The sequence below is a fragment of the Protomyctophum bolini genome (genome assembly GCF_963924005.1).
Source record: "Protomyctophum bolini genome assembly, chromosome: 17".
Classification (NCBI taxonomy): Eukaryota; Metazoa; Chordata; class Actinopteri; order Myctophiformes; family Myctophidae; genus Protomyctophum; species Protomyctophum bolini.
This window is the reverse complement of record NC_137878.1, coordinates 10,820,780-10,842,713: the sequence shown is the minus strand read 5'-3', so window position 1 is coordinate 10,842,713 and position 21,934 is coordinate 10,820,780. Positions and strand designations below refer to the sequence as shown.

Genomic DNA, 21,934 nt, shown 5'->3' with positions numbered 1-21,934 from the left:
ATCGGAGCAGCAGGGACGGTATTGCAGTCGCTGTACCTCACCGTTGTGACGAAAAGAGAGCTGAGCCAGAAGGCAAATTAAGCTCTCTGTCTACCGAGCAGTCTTTGTTCCTACTCTCACCTATATGGTCATGAAGTCATGATCCTCGAGCCATGTCCCACTGGGAGGAGACCCCAGGGCAGACCAAAGCGCAGTTGGAGGGATTACATCGACTCACTGGCCTTTGCAACGCCTCGGGATCCCCCAGGAGGAAGTTACTAAATGTTGCTCTGGAGAAGAAAGTCTCTCTGGTGGAGCTGTTGCCCCCGCGACCCGACTGCAGATAAGCGTTTGAAGATGGATGGATGGATGGATGGATGTATTAATTATGGGTATGTCTAAAAGGTCCTGTGTAACAAAACATAACAAGCTCTCATTACAATACTATATTATAGTGAATATCTCTCTCAATGTTGACAAGACCAAGGAGCTGATCGTGGACTACAGGAAGAGAGGAGCTGCATGGAGGCTGGATCCCATTGCCATCGATGAGTGTGCTGTCATGTCAGCAGCTTCAAATTCCTCATTGACTGATTGACATGCAGTACGACGAGTGTAAAAACATGGCAAGTGGATGACATTAAAAAAAAAAAGCCAAGCAATGGCTTGTTTCCATTGTGGTCCATTAAACATTCAACGATAAATTAAACACATTTCCAGTGTTCCTGTGGAAATATATTGTACATTATTAGCATTCCAGAGCGAACACATTCGCGGTTCTGAGGCTCTTTATGTTAATGCCTCGGGCATTCTATCAGCATGGTAATGATGATAAACACCAATAGCTATGGAAGGGGGTGTGTGTACACAATAATACACTAATATATCCCTCAGGCAGCATCAGAGGCACTGCCGAGAGCATACTGATTGATACATCACTGCCCGGTATGGAACTATACACTATACCCTCAACCGCAAAGCACTGAACAGCGTTGTACAGACAGCCCAGAGCAGGGCTGGACAACTTTGACGACGTAGAGGGCCACTACATTTCCACACTCACTCCAGAGGGCCACTATATTTCCACACTCACTCCAGAGGGCCACTATATTTCCACACTCACTCCAGGGGGCCACTATATTTCCACACTCACTCCAGAGGGCCACTATATTTCCACACTCACTCCAGAGGGCCACTATATTTCCACACTCACTCCAGAGGGCCACTATATTTCCACACTCACTCCAGAGGGCCACTATATTTCCACACTCACTCCAGAGGGCCACTATATTTATATATATATGCATGGCAGGCACGTGCGTTGCCTGCCATGCACGTTCTATCAACCGCTGTGGTGTGTGAGAAGAAAACGGGACGCAGGAGAGTCACATGGCTCTTTTGACCTCTCGGCCTCTCCAAACACATGCCAGCTGAGTTAATTTGGACATGCATGCTTGTTTAACAAGCTGAGTGTAATTATGAAAGCAAGCACGCATGCACAGACACATTTATGCGCGCCGTGCACACACACACACACACACACACACACACACACACACACACACACACACACACAGAAGTGCGCTACAAAGCTATAGCAGTGTGAGCTAAATACTTCAAGCGAGTTTCAACTATAACCAAGGTCAAATGAGCCTTCAATGGATCAAAGGGAAATATGCAGTACATGATGTTACATCAGTGCCCAGAGTTGAGAGTTGCCAGTTTCTGTAGAATGTGTCAAATCTAAAGCTTAATAATGAGGCTTACTGACATTGCAAGTGGCCGGGCATTCCTTTGAATGCACTCTTCGATCAACCAACACTACAATCAAGTGTCAATTAATTAAACGCCTTGCGTCTTGCGTGTCAATTCAACACTTACAGCTTTGTATATCTCAAGGCTAAAATAGCCAATATACAACCTCACAACGTGCAACACGCTTGTAGATCTGCTATTTTCAGGGGAGAAAAATGATATAGCCTAGTACCTTTGTTTGCTTTACCCAGCCTAAATGATATGACATGGCCAAGATCGAAATGCCAGGTTGAAACTGGTTCTGTGGATCTGTTACAATGCTGCTCTCTATTCTTCACTCTGTCCATGAATCCTGGACCAAAACTGAGAGATAGTTCGACAGGAGAGAAGCCTTTTTGTTGAAGGCTCCCATTGTACTTTTAGATACTTCCACGTAGACCTGCATTCCGAGAGCGCAGAGCTATAGTAGGGCAGAAAGGAATGAAAGCCTGGGTATCGAGGCTAAAAGGAACATGACTATATGACTTTCTTTTTTTTCTTTTAAGATTCTGTTTGATTTCGACCACTCTACAGCAATGTCACATGGGTAAATATTAAACCGTTGATGGCAGTATACTGTAGGACAAGTGGCTCCCCATGCGAATGCACAAACTAATCCATATCACTTCATTTTTGAACAAAATAGTTCCTCAGTGGTTCCGGTCAATTCATTCATATCTAATAAGGTTATGCTTAATGCCATACCATCATCCATAATGGAATGGAGCAGCCCAATGGAGGAAATGGAGTGACATTGGTTTTGTATTGTCCACAGTCTGGAAACGTCCGACCGATCTATTGAATGAGCTTTCAGAGACGCAGGCGACATGCCAGGCCTCATCTGTACTTCATCGTACAACTGTGTTGCACGCCGATAAAAACCGATTTGCAGTTGAACGTAATTTTCTCAAGAGGGGACAAAAGGATTTGAAGGACAGAGTGAGTGGACACAGGAAGGACACACACGCTCACGGCCCTATTAGCGCAAAAGGTCACTTCAGTGCTGTGTGTGTGTGTGTGTGTGTGTGTGTGTGTGTGTCTGTGTGTGTGTGTGTCTGTGTGTGTGTGTGTGTGTGTGTGTGTGTGTGTGTGTGTGTGTGTGTGTGTGTGTGTGCGCGTGCGTGCGTGCCAGGCTGGTATCATCCCAAAATGATACCAGCCGCTTCATTAAGCTATACTGCATGTCCAAAATGCTGACTCATCACATTCCCCCATTGTTTACCCCATTTGTTATGGAGCAAAAAGTTCCATTATGAAAAATCCATTATTTAGTGGTTGTGCTGTCTCTGTTTGTTTATGTAAATGGTTCTTCCAGTGTCAGTGTGTGACTAAACACCTGCATTTGTTGCTCTCTCTCTCTCTCTCTCTCTCTCTCTCTCCCTAATTTATGTTTTTGGTTCCACAAGGTGCTCTGGGAGGACGTCTTATATTGATGCACCATGGCTGCTGCTGCGGCCTCATAAAGCAGCCACATAAGTCTGAAGGCCCGGGCTTCATCCATCATAAACGCACCTTGTCACGGCCAATGTGTCACCCTCGTATGGGGAACCAACACTGGCCAATTGCATCCTTTTGCTATAAAATGGAGAAATATCTTTCTGTCTGCGTCCATCTTTCTCCTTGATGTGGTTGGGCAATCAATCTGATATTGCAAATTGGCATTGGCGTAGGCACTTAGTGGCATGGCAGATTCTTGTCCACTTTTCCAGTGGTCTATCAATCTGAAATTGCACATTGGCATTGAGCATTGGTATGGGCAGGGAGTGACAAAGCAGATTTGGGTTTTTTTGTTTTGCTGTTTATTAGCATTTGGGAAAGTCTGAGGGGATCTGAATTTTTTTTACATGCAAGTAATAAATTAGTCACCCGTAACTGACTTTTCTTTACTGTAACTTTTAACGCCATATATAAAAGTAAGTGTAACATAGACAGTACTTTGAAAATAGCAGGTATTTTATTGTTAATAATAAGTAGACATTTATATTTCCATAGAAATAGTATATACCTTGGGTGTGAACAATTAGCAGAGTCATGCTAGCCCTCATGAGTTTCGTCATAACGAACATCAAAATGTTTCAACACACACGTGATGGTCATATACAGTACATAAAACAGACTCATTTTCCTCGTAAATCCATGCGTACTTGGTTATTTGCTTCATTGTAAAGTATACAAACATATATTATTGTAAGTTAAACGGCCCTATTAGGAGTATGCACAGGACCTCGACATGATTAATCAGGGCTCATAAAATCCATTCAGCATAATAATATTTGAATATCAATCGGTTTACAACAGGCAAAAAACAAAAAACAAAAAAAAACCAAACAAACAAAACACTGGGAATATGTCCTTAATCTGATCAAAGAGCCTTATATCTGGAGGGTCATTGGATGATTCGGTACGCATTAATTAAAGTTTGAGAGGGTTATAAGGCTGGGGCTACTGGGAGGCTCATCATGGTAAGGTGTAGCATCCTTGAGAACACAACACGAAGGTATAATTATGCTTAACCCAAACCACCTGTACAATGGTGTCGCGTGCCCAAAGCAGCTCATCTACAAGCTCACTAATGAGTTAAAAGAGGGAGTGCCACAATTTATTTATTTTTCAGTTTTTCATGTGTCTATGATGTGACAGTACTTCATTAGACACCCTGGAGTCGTTTTTATGTGCAATGGTGTATATTAACTTTGTATTTGGGGTTTCTTCCTGGAGGCTGAACCCTTGACAGTCAAACGGGCCAATGAAATAAACAGTAATATAGTGACGTCACACTATCAGCCCCTCCCCTAACCCCTCCCCCTTTATCATACAACTACAGCTGTGAGTGCGGCTTCAGTTCAGGTGGATCACCACCCATCAGACAAACCAGGCATACTTAATGAACACTTTTTTGAAAGAATTATACCTCCTTATATAACAATAAGACCTGATGATCAGGTTTTAGGGTGGGGGAAAAAATCACGGCACTCCCATCTTTAAGCTTTTAAGAATGGCTATTTGCAGTGCACGGCACACCATATACAAATAAGTATAAATCAGGCTTTAGGGTCATCCATGCACCTCCATGAGTCTCCAGAACCTCTTTACGTCCCTCGAAATATGGCCTCTTTGGAGCAAGAGTATATACAACATTATGCATAATAGCCATTGACTTGGATTGTTTTGGCACTATACGATATATTTATTATCCAATGGAAGCAATGTTACATTGAGTTTGTGTGTTTCCTCGACATTTACCGGTATGCATTAATTAATTAAATTCCTTGGGATGCTCTCTCTCTCTCTCTCTCTCTCTCTCTCTCTCTCTCAGTCCGTGCGGGCTGCGGACGGTGGGCTGCCCACTCAGTAGGCCTATTCACACATGCCTCATTAGGCGTTCACCTTGAGCAGCTGCTGACTGGCCCCGTGCAGGTCGGAGGGAGAGACAGAGACGGAGCTGTCTGGACCCAATCTGCCTTCTGCTGCCTCCCCATGTTGTCAGCTCCTGTTTGGATCAGAGCCATTTTAACACAACGGATTCAGGGTATCGGTGTTTGTGTGTGTGTGCTTGCGTGTGTGCGTGCAGAGTGCATGTGTGTTTGTGTGCACATGTGTGTGACAGAGAGAAAGAGGGATCAAAGAAGTGGGAGAAAATGTATTCAGGTGCGTGCGTGTGTGTGTGCGTGCGTGTGTGTGTATGTATCTGCATGTTTGCGTGCAAGCCCAATATGCACAAGCATTCGTATCGTATGTGTGCTGTGCATGCAGTGCGTGTCTCGTTTGTCAGTGCATGTGCATGTCGGTGTGCACGTGTGTGTGTGTGTGTGTGTGTGTGTGTGTGTGGGCGTGTACGCACTACGCATGTCTTTGCCGGGAATGACGACAGCGTAGCCATTTGGGCCACATCCAGCTCTCTTCCTGCACGTGATCAAAGGAGACGAGAGATGTGACAGCGAGTCAGGATTCATGGGAGGGATTTAGAAATACAACAGGGTTTGCCGACTGAGGAATGTGCTCTCTATAAGCCGCTTTCATAATACACCTGTTCCCTCTGCCCACATCAAGAAGCAAGTACAGGCAAGATGTGTGTGTGTGTGTGTGTGTGTGTGTGTTTGTGTGTGTGTGTGTGTGTGCGCGCGCACGAGCGAACGCACGTGTGTTTTCCGCACGACTAAGAGTTACTCGAGGAGCTCAGGACTCATTTTTCTTTTCACAACAAAGTCTGTATTTTCTTTTCCCCCCCGAGAAGCCAGTTTCGCTCTTCTCCCCCGACATTCCAGCCAGGTCTCATTTTCTTAACAACACCTCCGACAGACCCATGATCGGCACCTCCTGTGTCTTCATCCAATCGTTCACACTATTATACTGGCTTCCTCGTCCTCGGTATTATATAAAACCGCCACCTCCTGTGGAGCATATCGCTATACGTATCATCTCGTACCGTCCCACCGCTTTGCCTTTGTCCACTCACGCTCTCCTCTCCCGTCCCGAACAGCTCCTTCACGCGTTCCTCGTTCCCGCCAGCCTGCTCCGTCTCTCCGCTCCCAGAACGGCTTAATTAGCCATCATTAAAAGTGGAGAAATGCAGCCTGCCCAGACAGACAGACTGGATGAGGGCAGGGGGGGGGGGGGGGGTGGTGATAAATGAGTTGGCGAGTGACGGATAGGCAGGGGGGGGGGCGGCTGCAGCCCTGGATGAAAGAGTGCGAGGGGAAAGTCGATGTGCAAAAGGCTGAGGAGAAGGCAAAGGGAACTGACAGTGGATATCGGGTGACAAGAGAGAGAGAAAAGGGTATAGGAGTCTGAAATGCTGCCTGACGGAAGGGAGAGGCTTGCCGATAAGGATGGGGGGGACGAAGAGATGGGAAAACAGGGTACATATTTATTACATGACTGTGAGGGAGCCCGGCGGATATTCGTGTTTTCCGACGGAGAGGGAGGAGGAAAAGAGGGTTTGATCCAAGAGTTAGAAGACGAGACGTATTATAGACGCCAGGTCTGCTGCATCCATGTGAAGGCCAGATGATGCATGGAGGAGATTATAGGAAAACAGTCTCTCCTGACACTGGATCTTATTGAACTATATATGGAATAGTGGCGTTGTGATTGGCAAGGAAGTCCGAGCGGACACTGCATCAGGAAACCATTCCCCCGTCCCCAACTCTGCTATATAGCTTCCTCTGGACTGGCATATAATAATTGAATTGCAGACCCACTGCCACTGGAGACCTACAGTGTATTTAGTCAAATAGAGGGTATGCACGTGACATCATCATCATCACCTTTAACTGAGTGGCAAAAAACTACTTCCTGGCCTTGACAGCCCCATACATCCAAACAGAAAAGTCATATCTGATTGCATTAAACAACGTTAAACTCACTTTGCCACTCGATTTGCCACTCTCTATTATGAGCTCAGTCCTAAAACACTGGCAGGAAGACTATGCACACTGTACTTGCCCCGATGAAGACTTGTTTGAGTCGAAACATTTTAAACTTTAATAGAATACCTTGATTTCATATCCGCCATCTCCTCTTTTTTTAAACTTGTTTGAGTGCTCGGATTGACTCTTTCTTTGGCATTACAGTCCCTTTGATCTTTGAAGCACCATCCGTACTTTTTTAAACTTTCTGCACCTCCACTGAGCACCTATAGTTGATTTATAGTTGATTCTGTTGTTTCCAACAAACGCCACATCACTGACTGCGACTGAGAGCTCACATTTTCCCCGAGGATTCAGCCTCTCAGCTAAAGTTCCACAGTCTGCCTTCCCTCGACATCAATCAGCCAGATGGAAATCACACGTGCACGCACGCACGCACGCAAGCACGCACGCACGCACACCATGCCACAGTGTCTACTGGGAACAAACGCATATCTCCATCTAAAATTGCATGCACATCTGACTGCCGATTCCAGACCACGGATGTTACTGAATATGATGAATATGGGGAATATGAACAACAAGCCAAGACCTTTTAATGCTATACGAAGTTAGAGAGAGAGATGCCCTCTAGCTGAAAAAAAACCCTTTGGGGTTGGGACAAAACAAGCTCTGTAAAAACCGAGTGATGGGGGGGGGTGAGTCAGCCCTGTGATGAAGGATTGTGAGCCCCCAAAACGTGGCCTTCGTCAGGATCATGCTTGGATTCAGACAGTGTTTATTGGCTCACAGAAGGACAATACAGGGCGCAGTAAAAAATCTTGTCAGTTTTTATCCCCGAGGATGGATCGACTCGCACAAAAGTGACAGGGACATTAATGTGCCATCCAAGCCCAGAGAGAGGAGGCGAAAACATGACAATCATTTAGCTGGTGGCAGACAGAACAAGAAAGGGAGAGGAGAGTGAGTGAGACAGAAGGCGGGAACCAGACAGTTTTATACTCTTTTTTCCGGGCCAAACAGTTCCCTTGGTGCTCGAGTTTAAATTGGGTTTCTGAAGACAAGCTATCACCGTCACCAACTACAGCTATGTGCTTATTAGAGACAGAGACTGGGCAAGTGAAAGTGAGACGGAAGAAACCATGGAGTCTATAGATAAAGAGAGACCACAAGGGGCAAATAAGGAGAGCAGGGGAGAGAGAGAGAGAGAAATTAGTTCCGAGCCAGAGGATATAATGAGAGAAGGGAGAGAGATAGACAATTAGACATTATACCCAGTCTCAGTGGGAGCTGTTCCTTTTTAAGATTCAAGGTTCTTTATTAACCCATTATAGGAGAGTCCAAATTGTAGACTTTGGGTTCTCTCATGTGTTTCCGCTGTGTGCTGTTGAGAGAGCAGGACCAGGAACCTGCTGGAGCTTAAGCTGCTTCAGCTAACCTCACTGGCCAGCAGTGGCCACTGACATAAACGCTTCACAATGTAGGGGAAGACATTGCTCTGTATGACATCCGTTTCCATAGAACCGTCCCCAAGGTTTTGGCAAGGATCACATTTGAATTTAGTTCGTTTTTGCTGAGAAGGAAAGTCTCCCCCTCTTTGAGCAGCGCCGCGCCTTCCATTTTATACAGCATGTCTTTCATGACGCAGCTTGAACATGGGGTTCCCCTTGTGTCTTCATTCTGAAAGGGGCTTCAAAGGGCCACCACCGCTTTTTTTCTCTCGGTTAAATTTTGGTCTCAATAAGAACAGAATCTACGTTTTGTCCTCCGCGGTATTTGCTTCGCCTTTGAGGCTGTGATTTCGCAAGTCCGGAAATGATTGTAGATCGTAGCCGTTTTGAAACAGTTCTTCGTTGTTTTGGAGAGCAGAGGATCTGCGATGGTCGTTTCCGCTCATCGGTCCGTCGATGGCTTCCCTAAGAATGGCTTTCTGTTGTTCTCAGGATCTAAAACATAGACACAGGACAACGTTATTACGGTTAAGAGCTGAAGCTATATGACAACCACAAAGTTCTCTATACCCATTACCTACCCGTTATATTTCAAAAAGTCCCACAGAAATGTGTTCACTTCAATTCACATTCTGCCCTCTCCCACTTAGACACTCCCACTCCAGCCGGGCTCATTCATTCCAATGTAAATATCATGAAATACTGGTTCAGTTTTGGAACCAGACCTTCAAAGTCTCAACATCTCTTCCAAATCCGGCAACAAGGCCTGCGCCATATGCACTGGAAAAATATGTGCGTGACATTTATTTTTTTAAAACAATGTTTTATCATATAGGAAAACTATTGGTGGAGAGGTTTGTCTAACCCATGTTATGCTTAGCTCCCATTACCATAGCACTTTGGGGAGGGGCTTAGCTATAGGTCAATAATTGGCAGCTGCAGCTTGCATGAAACATTTTTTATGGCATCATGGCCAATTTAAAACCATAAACCATCTGTCAAAGGTAGTTTTGAAAAGTAGGTAGCCATGCGAGCAGTGGTGGGAAAAGTACACAATTGTTTTACTTAAGTAAAAGTACCAATACTGCAATTTAGAACTACTTCATTACAAGTAAAAGTACGGATTTTTTTTGTTTATCTACCTCCTCCTTCCATATAATAATAGTTACCTAATGATCATGTTTTAAGGTGGAAAAGAACCACGGCACTCCATGTTTAACTAAAGAGCTATATCTAAACATAGTTGTCATTATGAAGTTAGTACATTCTCACGTGCCCTGAGGTCTTAAGTGAAGGTTACTGCAAAAGGCTATGCAGGGCTGGTCCTAGACATTGCTGCGCAGTAGCCCCCCCTGGGGGTGCTCTGGAGTACTGCACTCCGAGGAGGTCTTGGCTTTGTCCTTGTTGGTGTTGGGCTCGTTGTCTTTGATGATGTCATACTGGCGGCAGAACAGAACGATCACACCTGAGAGACAGAGACAGTCAGACAGACAGAGGGAGAGAGAGACAGAGAGACAGAGAGAGAGAGAGATGTAGGAAAAGAGGGCGCGTGCTCGGAGTGTCTCATCTCGTCTTGACTCGTCTCAACTCGTCTGAGATCTCATCTCAAGAGGGAGACGACATGACATTGACTTTAAGGAGAGCTTTAGCGAGAGAGATGGAGACAATAAGCAGGAAAAGACAGTGGGATTAATAGACAGATACAGCATGACTGTGTGTGTGTGTGTGTGTGTGTGTGTGTGTGTTCCACAAAAAGGACCCCCCAGGAGGGCCATCATACTCGAGTCGACGCATGCGTGCGTGCGTGCGTGCGTGCGTGTTTGAGGAAGAGAAGCGGGCCAACCAGTGGTTTGAGGCGGTCCTGTGTGTTCCGCTTATGTCAGCCTCCACAGCTGCACATCTCATCATTGCGACACTGAAAGGCAAGATGGGAAATATGATCGCAGAGATGGCCATGGCGGTGCCCCCGCGGGTCCAATTAAAGTTTACTATCTCTCCACCTCCATTCTGCTCTTTTGTTTTCCCCTTATCTGCTGTGTTTAAAATGTTTTCCCTCCCGTTTTCTCCTCTCCGTCTCCCAGTCTCTCTCTCTCTCTCCTTCTCTCCATCACCTCTCGAACAGCGTTGTTTTGCTCATCCGCCACCAAGATTTTCCTTTCATTCTCCTTCTGTCTCTCTCGTTCTTCTTTCTCTCTCGCTCTTTCTCTCCCTTCCAATTCGCTCTCTGTCCCTCTCTCTCTCCCTCTCTCTCTCTCTCCCCCACCCCTCTATTTCCCTCGCTGTGTCTCTCTTGAGCTCTCCCCAAGGCGGGTGGGTTCTCTGGTAATTGGCGAGGTAAGAACCGGGGCTCTGCACTCCCCCCAGTGAATCGCATCGATGTTATACTGGGCCGCATTCGTGTCTCATTACAATGGGCGAATTGGGTTAGACACGGGAATTTATAACTCCCTCTGTGTGTGTGAAAAGCACCGCTGAGGGTTGCACAAAAGAGGCGGCATATTTCCTCTCACGCATGCCCCAACTAATGGAGCCGAGCTTCATGCAGTCAGTTCCAGGCGCACAAAGTGGTAAATTCGTTTCTATATCAGTGGTGCGCAATATTTCATGTCAAGGACCCCAAAGATGATATGTAATTGGCCGCTGGAAGATATGTTGTTCCAGGAACCCCCTCAGAAGCAAAGATTTGAGTTAAAAAACGTTCTCTCTGAAAGAATATATATTCTAAGTTTTGCGCTATACGTTTTCACGATTTTTCAAAAATAGCAGACCTAGAAGATCACGGACTATGAGCTTGTAGGTCTGCTATTTTTCAACAGCTAAAGCATAACATAAAGCTTAAAAGCACCAAAAGGGGTTCCCTCCCAAAATGGGTTAAGACTGTGTGTCAGATTGTTGTAAATATGGATGTATCATCACACTACACTACATACGCTAAAGGTTTTACTGTGTAGTATATTTGTGCGGAGGCTGTGCTATGAAGTTTTACGGTTTTGTGTTTGCGTTATAGTTGCATTCCCTGTATGTGCTGAGGCGTGTGGAATAGTGTGGAATACATTAAAATGAATATGCTGTAATCCTACGCTGGTTTTGTGCCAGACATGGTTGCTATGGAAACCCGGAAGAGAGTTTATCTGGGTGTAAAAGAGCCACAACACAGAGCTGATGAAAACAGCGACTTTTAACAGTTCACAGAATGTAAAGGTCAGTCTATGCTTGCCGTGATGAGTGTCGAATGACGCATGTGTGGAAGGTAGTCTCGTGCATCTCACCACGATATAAAGTCTTCCCAACCAATCAGAGCACAGTGCGCAACATTTTACGAAGGCGACAGTGACCTTTCATCGTTCAGGTCCTCTGCAAAGAGAAAGGTCAAAAGCAGAGGGGGCACATTCTTTGTCGTTCTGACGTCGCTTTTTTGTCACACGGCATGATTCGACAGCAACTGTGACGCTGGCCATGTTTTGAGCGAAGTCCGGGAAGTCCCTCCTCCCCACACTGTTGGGAAATGTTTTTTTTTTTCTAATGTCAATTCCTATTGAATTATATGTTGGAATTAACATGATTGTGTAATAATAAGTTAGACATTAAGTCAGGTCCAGAATTAAGTTAGACATTTAAGTCAGGTCCAGAACTATGCACATACTTATCACGGGGGCAGCAGTGGCTCAAGGGGTAGAGTGGCCGGGCTCCCCCAGAGTCAGTGTCCAAGTGTCCCTGAGCAAGACTCCGAACCCCTAATTTCTCCCGATGTGCAGGTTGGTGCCTTAATTGCCGCCACTGCACGGTTTCCTCCAGCATCGGTGTGTGAACGTGTATGAATGTAATGCACCATCTCTGTGAAGCGCCTTGGATAAGACATCAATGCGCCATTGACTTTACCATTTACTGATGCTTTGGGACAGCATGCAGCCTACCTGCCCACATGACCAGAACCACCACGATAATGATGCATTCTCCGGCCCTCAGCTGCGCTCCCTGCCCCATCTCCTCCATCGATAGCTCATCTTGAATGAGAAAATACCACGCACACACACACACACACACACACACACACACACACACACACAATATTTATACTGTGAGAAATCAAGACCTATACGCTGAAAAGACTATATAAGCGGAAGATGCAGGATTTTAGTGGAAGTATTGCCCAAGGAAATGACGTTGATGCTTTTACAAATCAGTTTACACTCTCCGCGAATGTGTTGTGATTGGTCGGGAAAATATCGTATCCGGGGGGAAATACATCTGACGGATGTCCCGTAGGATATTACATCCGCCGATAGCTTCTCTGCCTTACGTTGTCGTGACCAGGCTTTTCTTTTCGCAGATAAGTAAGCCTGGGACCGAGGCTAAATTCCATCCGCCGATTGGCTATAAGATTGCCTTCCAAAATGTGCATGATTGGTCCATTTTTAACAAAATGCCTCAAATCATGAACACAGCATGCCATCTCCGTGAAATTATATCCCACTAGGCCGAGGAAGAAATGCCACTTACATTTTTCAAATCAGCCTCATGGTGCGCTATAACCGACCAAATTTCTGTTTTCAACTATAACTCTATGCTCTGTGTACAACTTTGTATGCACATTGCACACATTTTGAATACACTGTAATTTGTATTGCCCTGATATATAGTATATACAACCACCAGACCTCAGATTATCATTGCAAAACACATTATACAATACGTTATATTACTCCTACGCATTTTGTCAAAACATCACAAACGCCATTATCCTGGTGGAGACCTGTGCCCCGAGGGGCACTGTTTCTATAGTTAGATCTTTGGCGGTGGAGGCGGTGGCAGAGAGTGACAGAGAGAGGCTGGGAGAAGTGGGGGAAAAAAGTGCTGCTATTTGATTAAAAAAAAGCTCTGTATCAAGGACGGTATACTCCTCCGTGCACACAGTATATCATTATTCCTAACAGCAAGTGAACATTTTCATGGTTTTGTTGCAATGTGTTCTTTGTTCCCTTTTATTTGTGTACATAATTTCTCAGTTTTGATCGTTTTCTCACGGCAATAAAGCCCCTTTGACTTGACTTCAATTGAATTGACAGAGGGGTAGAGAGAGAGAGAGAGAGAGAAATACAGAGGGAGGGCGAGACAGAGAAACCCTGCGAGTGAGAGGGAACTCATTTCATTCCCGCGGTGACGGAGCTCAAGCAATTAGCACGGCGATGCCAACCGGGAGGAGGCTCAAGGTGCAGGACACTCTGTACAATAGTGTCTCTCTCTCTCTCTCTCTCTCTCTCTCTCTCTCTCTCTCTCTGGCACCGTGTCTGCCACAGCCAGGCACTGTGCCACCCTTCTCCCCCCCCCCCCCCCCCCCCGGATCCCACTTACATCAGGGCTTCCCTGCATGGGCTTTGAAGAAGACCTGCCTATAGTGTTATTATCACCAGTGTTAATGGCTTCGGCAATGAGGCTATATAGGCTTTTTCACAGCAACACTCATGGCAGGGCAGTCCAAGAGTTACACACAGCACTATAGTCTCTCGGACGGAATGTGTACAAACTGTATACGTGTTAATGCCGTATGTAAATATAGGATTCACTCACTGGATCATATGCTCCCAAATTGTCTTTTTTATCGATGGACCTACAGTCACTTTGGGTGCGTATGATGATCGAGGCTGCGGTCTGACCTGAGATCAGATTCTAAAAAAATGTCTTCTACATCCTGACAGTTTTCTGAAAAAGCTCTGTTTCTGTGTCAGTCGTTTTTCAAAATAGCAGACCTACAAGCTCATATCGTGCCACTCGGTGGCGCGCTATGAGCTTGTAGATCTGTGAACATTGTAGGTCCTCTCTAATCCAAATAGATATACAAAGAGTGCAATGACTTGTGGACGTTAACCACGTGATATAATAGTCCCTATTCTGCGGCAGAAATAGCAGATCTACAATTTCACGCATTGGGATACAACAAATCTATGAAAGAAAATAAATAATTCACCCACTGCTTTACACCTGTCAGACTGTGACGTGACAAATACAAATAATTCTGATTTGGTGGTGGTTCGAATGTGTCATGACATTGCACATTGCATAGCTGTGATTGAGACTTGGCAGTAAATGCCTTGATATAGGCTGTTAAATCTGCATCTATATAGCGTCTGCCACGCTAGACCAAGTTGTCGGTGTCCGCCTACCTATGTGTCCGCCTATGTACCTATGTGGCCATGAGCACCAGTATATGACTATTAGTACCAGTAGGGGCGCTGTTTGCCAGAAACAGAGAGAGATATATTATTAGTGCTGCACTGTTGCCTGCTAATGAGAGAGAGCGAGAGAGAGAGAGAGAGAGAGAGGAGGGGGGGGAGTTTCACCACTCACTACTCAGTTCACACGGGTGTGATTTTAAATGTACAAATATATTTTTTTCTTTTTTTTTACATACTGTAATAGGTAGGCCTAGTTAAACAACTCGTCGACTAGTCGACTAGTAAACTAGGCAACTAGTTAACTAGTCAAAATCACTGGAAATGAAAGCCCTATACTCCCTATACTACACCATCAACAGCGTGACTGATATGCACAGCTGCAACATCATTAAGTATGCTCACGAGCGGCGATGAGCCTGAACGTCAACGATGACGAGTCGGCCTACACAGCTGGGTACGAGGTCAGGTCAGCACCCTCGACATCAAATAGACAAAAGAAGCAGACCGTTGACTACATTAAAGCACGCCCCCAACCTCAATTCGACTATAGTGTTGCAGTGGAGAGGGGGTCTGTGGGGGTCTGTGAGGGTCTTCACCATTGAGCGCATCCTGGCGAGCTCATGCGTCACTGCCTACAGTATGGGAACTGCACCACACCGTGGACCGTGGAAGAGCAGTAAAGAGACCTATATTCCTTTAGCAATGTGTACAGCCAAGGCTATGAGTGGATCGTCAAAGACACTCGCCACCCCAGGCAATATTGTAGCATCAATGTCTGCGGTCATTAAAAAGCAAGTTTGGAGCCAGTTTGAAAGCAAGTTTGGAGTCAAAGGCCCTTAATCAATGGCCTTGGCCATGCAGAGACAGACAAATATGGGACATGACGAAAACACTGACGCACTGGAAGAAGTACAGACATGAAGACATACAAAAAATACACCTGACCGACAGAGACAGACAGACAGACAGACAGACAGACGGTCAGAGAGCAGCAGGAAATAAATAAAGACCCAAAGAAAGGGTGTTGTTGTTGTGGTGCGTTGTGTGACGCTGTGCGAAACAGATGGGAACTGTGCGAAGCTGATTAATGCCCACTTATGGGAGGGGAGGGGCGCAGTAATGGCTCGGAGATTTAATCAAGTACTAATGAATATTCCTCTAAACACAAACATACGCACGCACACACACGCACACACACGTTTGTCGAAGCAAACTAAATGAGATTTTGCCACAGGCTTCGAGGCAAATATTCTCCCCACAATCATCCAGACAGGTCGTGTCTTCCTCTGATAAAAGAAAGTTTCACTCTATTGGCCTCACAGGGACGGAGCCAAACAAACCCCCTGAGGGATTTATATCGGAGCGCCGGCGCTCCCCGGTGCCGCTCCATTGTTCCCTCCCCTTATCTCCTGGATTCGGCCGAGGAGGGCCTGGCATTTTCCTCTCACTGACTGAGGCAGCTCTTCTTGGGTCACAGAGGAGATGATAAAACTGGAAGTGAAACGAGCCGCTTCAGATAACAGTGTGTCGGCGAGACGATGGGGCGGTTGCATGCAAGCAAAAGAAGAAGACAATCTGAGAAGAATCTATTTCATTAAATGACCAAATTACTCTTTCTCTGTCCTGACGTAACAAAAAAAAAAGAAGAAAAACAACAATGGGCCTCCGTGTGGCGTAGGGGTAAAGTCCCTGCTCGCCACCGTGGGGACTGGGGTTTAATTCCGTGATAGTCGCTATACGACTTGGCTGGTGCTTCAATGAACACAATTTCCGTGTTAGCGCATAATATTGTGCAGCCTATTTGTATTACCATGCGCCCCAACATAAAAATACACAAAAGCACACGTGCAAGTTCTAGATCTATTCTGTACAGAAACAGTATAGCTTGCTCACTCTCTCCCACGATCTGCGCAGCTATAGCCGGTGCAGGTGCACACATGCATGACTGTACATATACAGTATGCACTTAAGCAACTAGTCGACTATTCAACTAGTCGACTAGTAAACTAGGCAACTAGTCAACTAGTAAAAACCACTAGAAGTGAACGCCCTAATATGCACATGTGTTCATGGGCGCCTACCAGTATTGATTTTGTCGACTAATACTACGACTACCTTTTTTCATTGACGAAGACTAATTGGAAACTAAATGAAAACTAAGCTATGATGACTAAAACTAAGATACATGTATTGACAATTTCATCAACAAATAAAAAATAAGCTAAAATGTTAGTCAGAGACACAAGTCATTTTACACTTGGTTGCATGCTGAAAATAGCCGATAGCCGATCTACAAGCATACTAGCATAGCCGATCTACATAGCCGATCTACAAGCGCACAACGTGTGGCGTTGACGTGCTGTGAGCTTGTAGATTGGAGTATTATTATTATTATTATTAGTACTATTGGAGTACTATTGGAGTACTATTTTCAGCAAGTGTAAAATCAGTCATTACGACAGCAAAATACATTTTAGTTTGTCTTATGACATTCAGTCAACTAAAACTAGACTAACACTAACATTCCTCGATCTTAACTTGGCTGTACAGTTTGTTCTTATATAGAACAAACTGTATAGCCAAATTAAGATCTGTGCTAAAATTGTTGGTAGGCCTGTTGAGGTCGTGTTACATTCATTTAAAGAAGCCCAGACCAAGAGCATGCGTAGACTAGCGAAGAGTATCTCCTCCGACCCCTTACATGTTTTACTTTAAATGATGAATATCAACTGTTTCAATGAGGAGGTTTAGAGTCCCGAAATATAAGAAAAACAGGCTAAAGAACTCTTTTGTACACCAGTCTGCTCGGGTGCAGTACTTAGTTTAGACAGTTTTTGGTTCAGACTAGTCATTGGTTAGACCAGTCATTAGTCCTACAACTACAACCTATATCAAACCCTCACCCTAAACCTAACCTCCCACGGGGCAGCACACCTAAACCTAACCTTAACCCATGTCTAACCAATGACTAGTCTAAACTAAGTATGCACCCCGTCTGCTCTGCTTTTAAACCAAAATGGGTAAACCAAGAGGATACGTTCTATTGTTCTTGTTGCTGTCTGCTTCTGTGATTTGTGTCCTGTAATGTACTGTATCTTGTGTAATGTATTGTGTCTGTCTTGTCTGTATCTTGAACGGTGACGTCATGGACGCAAAACAAATTTCAGTGAAAGCTGACAATAAAGTAGTACGGTATCGTATCGTATTCCGGGTGACGAAAATGTGACTAAAACTAAATTCAAGAGACTGACTAAAACTAAAAAAAAACAAAGTTTGCTGTCAAAATTAACACTACCTGGGCTCTTGGAGGCCAGCTTCTCGGACTCTTTGGGCGTTCTGAAGAGAAGGGGTTCACTGGGGGGGCTGCTGCCTCCCATGCTGATGCTCTGGACATGAACGATGTACTCCGTGTCCTCGTCCAGGTCCCACAATGCACAGGAGCGCGTGGTCGTGTTCACTTCCTGGATGAAGCGCAGCATGCGCGCGTCCTTCTTCTGTAGACCAATCAGAAGAGTCGAGAAGGAGCGAATGAGCCGCCCAGTGGAGGTTTGAGGTGGGGGAATCAAAGTATGACGTCTCTCCCTCATTATACCCGTTGCTGTCAGGAGGAATCCACCTAACTCCATTTTTTAGGTTTATGATTATTATTATTATTTTCTTTTGCATAAATCAGTGCTATTGAGGACTCTTTACGTCTGTGTGTCGTTTCTAAAAGATAGAACCAATAGTAAAAAACCTCTTAACCCATTCTGACCGGGCACCCATTTTGGTGTTAGCATCATGTTATGCTTTAGCTATTGAAAAATAGCAGATCTACAAGCTCATATCGCGCCACCGAGTGGCGCGATACGAGCTTGTAGGTCTGCTATTTTTGAAAAATCGAAGAACGACTGACATTTTTAGAATCTGATCTCAGGTCAGAATGGGTTAATCAGACCAGTGTGTGTCCAGTGGAAACCTCGTATGAATCTGATCTCAGGTCAGAATGGGTTAAACTCCATTGGACCCTCAAACTGTCTGCTAAAGTATAACTCCAGCACCTGTCTCCCTCTCATGCAAGTAATATAAAGTCACAACACCAACTTTGATGAGGCAGCATTGCTTTGTTTTCTAAAGTCTCACAACATTTTGCGATGCACATTTCTTGCAATGCAATTTAGAAGTTTAATGAAATGCCAAAAAGAGGGACACCATGTGCCTATGTGGTAATTACTTTAGCCGGCATCATGTGTGACTCAAGCAGTGAATATGAGTACAGATATGGATCTAAATGCATCACCAAGGGTTCAAATCCAGCTCATGACCAATATATATGTGCTTGGTTTTGATGATTACCTGTTATTATAGTTACTTTGGAGCATTCTAGTTATGTGTGTCGTCTGTAGACTTACGGTTCATTTACTCTGGATAAGATCTGCAAAATGCCTGAATTGTAAATTCTAGTTGTAATTATTAGTATGTCTGCATTTACTTCTAATTGTACTATACCTCCTTCACGGTGTGGACAATAATATACAGTGAGAAGAACTACTAATACGATAAGAAGAGAAATAGTAAATATAGCACTGAAAACTATATTAACCCATCCAGGACGGGAAGAGAACCCCTGTTGGTGTTTTAAGCATTATGTTATACTTTAAGCTGTTGAAAAATAGCAAGCTCGTAGCGCGGAACTATATCTGCCTTTTTTTTGTTTTTAAATCTTGAAAATGTGGGGCAAATCTTTGAATATTCTTTCATAGCGAACGTTTTCAACTCAAATCTTTGCTTCTGGAGGGTCCCTGGAACAACATATTTTCAGATGAGGGTCGGTGACCAATTAATAACTATAACATATTTTTTTTGGGGGGTCCTTGACATGAAAATGTTTGAGAACCACTGACAGAGAATATATGGGTTTTTCAGAAAACTGTTAGGATTTAGAAGCCATTTCTTTTAGAATCGGCCTCGGGACTAAATGAGTTAAACATCATTCGTATTCTAGGATTAAACATCCTACAGGTTGTAATTTGCCAGCTGGGTGTGATGTGAACACAATGTGTTCACAGCCCCGCAATGACTGTTTCTCTGCCAATGGTAGTCACATATTTGAAGACCAATACAAATTCATTCTGTAACACATAAGTGAATGTACATGTTGCACGTACTGTACTGTACACGCACCTGTTGGGTAATGGCGAATCCTATGACGGGGTCTCCTTCCAGGATCTCCCATGTGACCATGGCAGAGTTGACCTCCAGTTCTGTGATGGTCACATTGAGCGGAGCTGATAGGAGGGAGTCTGACGCACGCACGCACGCACACACACACACACACACACACACACACACACACACACACACACACACACACACACACACACACACACACACACACACACACACACACACACACACACACACACACACACACACACACACACACACACACACACACACACACACACACACACACACACACACACACACGAATATTTGTTCTGATATGTTGCATTATGTATTACTCTACATAGTCGTAGCCGAGTGCGTAGGGAGGCTGCCCAGTAATCAGAAGGTCACTGGTTCCCCCCCTCCCTCCCTCCCTCCCTCCCTCCCGTCTATGTGTCCTCCCACTGATGAACGCTCATCATGACCATCTGATCAGCCATCCCATTTACCTCTCTCTGTTCTCGAGCAAATTAAGATCCCCTCCTCATAGGTCACCAGATCTATAATTAATCACACACACACACACACACCTCTTGTGTTTCCCTCGATAAGCCTCTCAGCTGCCCCCCCCCCCCCCCCCACACACACACACACACACACACACACACACACACACACACACACATATGCACGTGAGGCAGGCAATCAATGTGGCCAAGCAGGCACATGTCATTATGTGGGAGTGGTGCAGCTGTGCTTCAGAGAATGTATCCATTCGTAACTCATGCACTTGTGCAAATGTAACCAAATGGACCCGTAACGGTCCGCTTGGTAACATTGTATAGAACTCTCTTCTGAGTTAAATTACGTACAACCTCAGTGACCAGCGTTTAACTCTTTAACCATGAGTCGCTCTGGATTAAGAAGAGCGTCTGCTAAATGCCTAAATTGTACACAGGCTAGAGTTTGGCTCTGTAGTTGGACCACTTTCTTTATGTAGCTGATCTACAAGCGCACAACACCTATAGCAACGTGGAGGACTGTGAGTTTGTAGATCTGCATATTTTTAGCCATTGTTTGGTAAGTGGTTAAGCGATTCAGAGCCAGCGTTACAAACAGCACAGCTGTGCTATTGGCTGGTGGAATGTACACAGATACAGTCCCAGGCTGCTGCTCCCAGCATGCTCTGGACAGCAACATATTCTCCTCGGTGTTGGAAAAAGTAAAGTATCAATACTGCAATATAGAAATACGGTTACAAATAAGAGTCTGGAATACAAAATGTACTTGTAGTAGTTTAAATGGTAAATGGTGCATTTATATAGCGCCTTTATCCAAGGCGCTTTACATATAGATTGTGCATTACATTCACCCATTCACACACACATTCATACACCGATTGCGGCAGAAGCCATGCAAGGTATACCAACCAGCACATCGTGAGCAATTTGGGGTTCAGTGTCTTGCCCAAGGACACTTCGACCCATGGATCATTGGACGACCTGCTCCACCTCTTGAGCCACAGTTGTTGGAACAACTGAGGTTCGGGAGGTTTTGACCAAGCATAAGAAAACCAAACACAACTCACCGGCCACTATCAACTCCACCCTGTGCCACCCGTGCCAACCACTCACCTACCCTCAACTGGGCTGAACACTTTTTAATTACCAAGTTTTAAATGCAAGTTTAAAAAATGGCAGCCACTATACACGTGGACGTGGTGATGACCTTAGATGATTTTCGTCTGATGCGCTTTCCTATAAAAGTACAATATTTGCCTCCGATATGTAGTAGTAAAGGCTCATTCATAGTCTGGATTTTCTGTGGTGGGGTGACCACCGCTCCGGTGGTGAGGTGACCACCGCTCCGGTGGTGAGGTGACCACCGCTCCGGTGGTGAGGTGACCACCGCTCCGGTGGTGAGGTGACCACCGGAGCTGAAATAACGTTGAGAGACCGGGTTTAAAAGTGGAAGAAAAAAAAATACTCCAGTAAATTAAATAATACCTCAAAACTGTACA

The 21,934-nt window shown here is 45.0% G+C and overlaps 1 protein-coding gene across 1 annotated transcript; it reads right to left on the bottom strand.

Moving 5' to 3' along the window:
* Positions 1 to 9,032: 9,032 nt before the first annotated feature.
* On the bottom strand, positions 9,033 to 20,045 carry fndc5b (fibronectin type III domain containing 5b). Its single transcript, XM_080787402.1, has 5 exons — positions 19,930 to 20,045; positions 18,062 to 18,260; positions 12,508 to 12,597; positions 9,866 to 10,058; positions 9,033 to 9,088 (listed from the first exon to the last, which is right to left on the bottom strand). The coding sequence occupies exons 1-4, from the start codon at positions 19,987 to 19,989 to the stop codon at positions 9,919 to 9,921; spliced, it is 489 nt and encodes a 162-aa protein (XP_080643528.1). The 5' UTR covers positions 19,990 to 20,045; the 3' UTR covers positions 9,033 to 9,088; positions 9,866 to 9,918.
* Between the last annotated feature and the right edge of the window lie 1,889 nt (positions 20,046 to 21,934).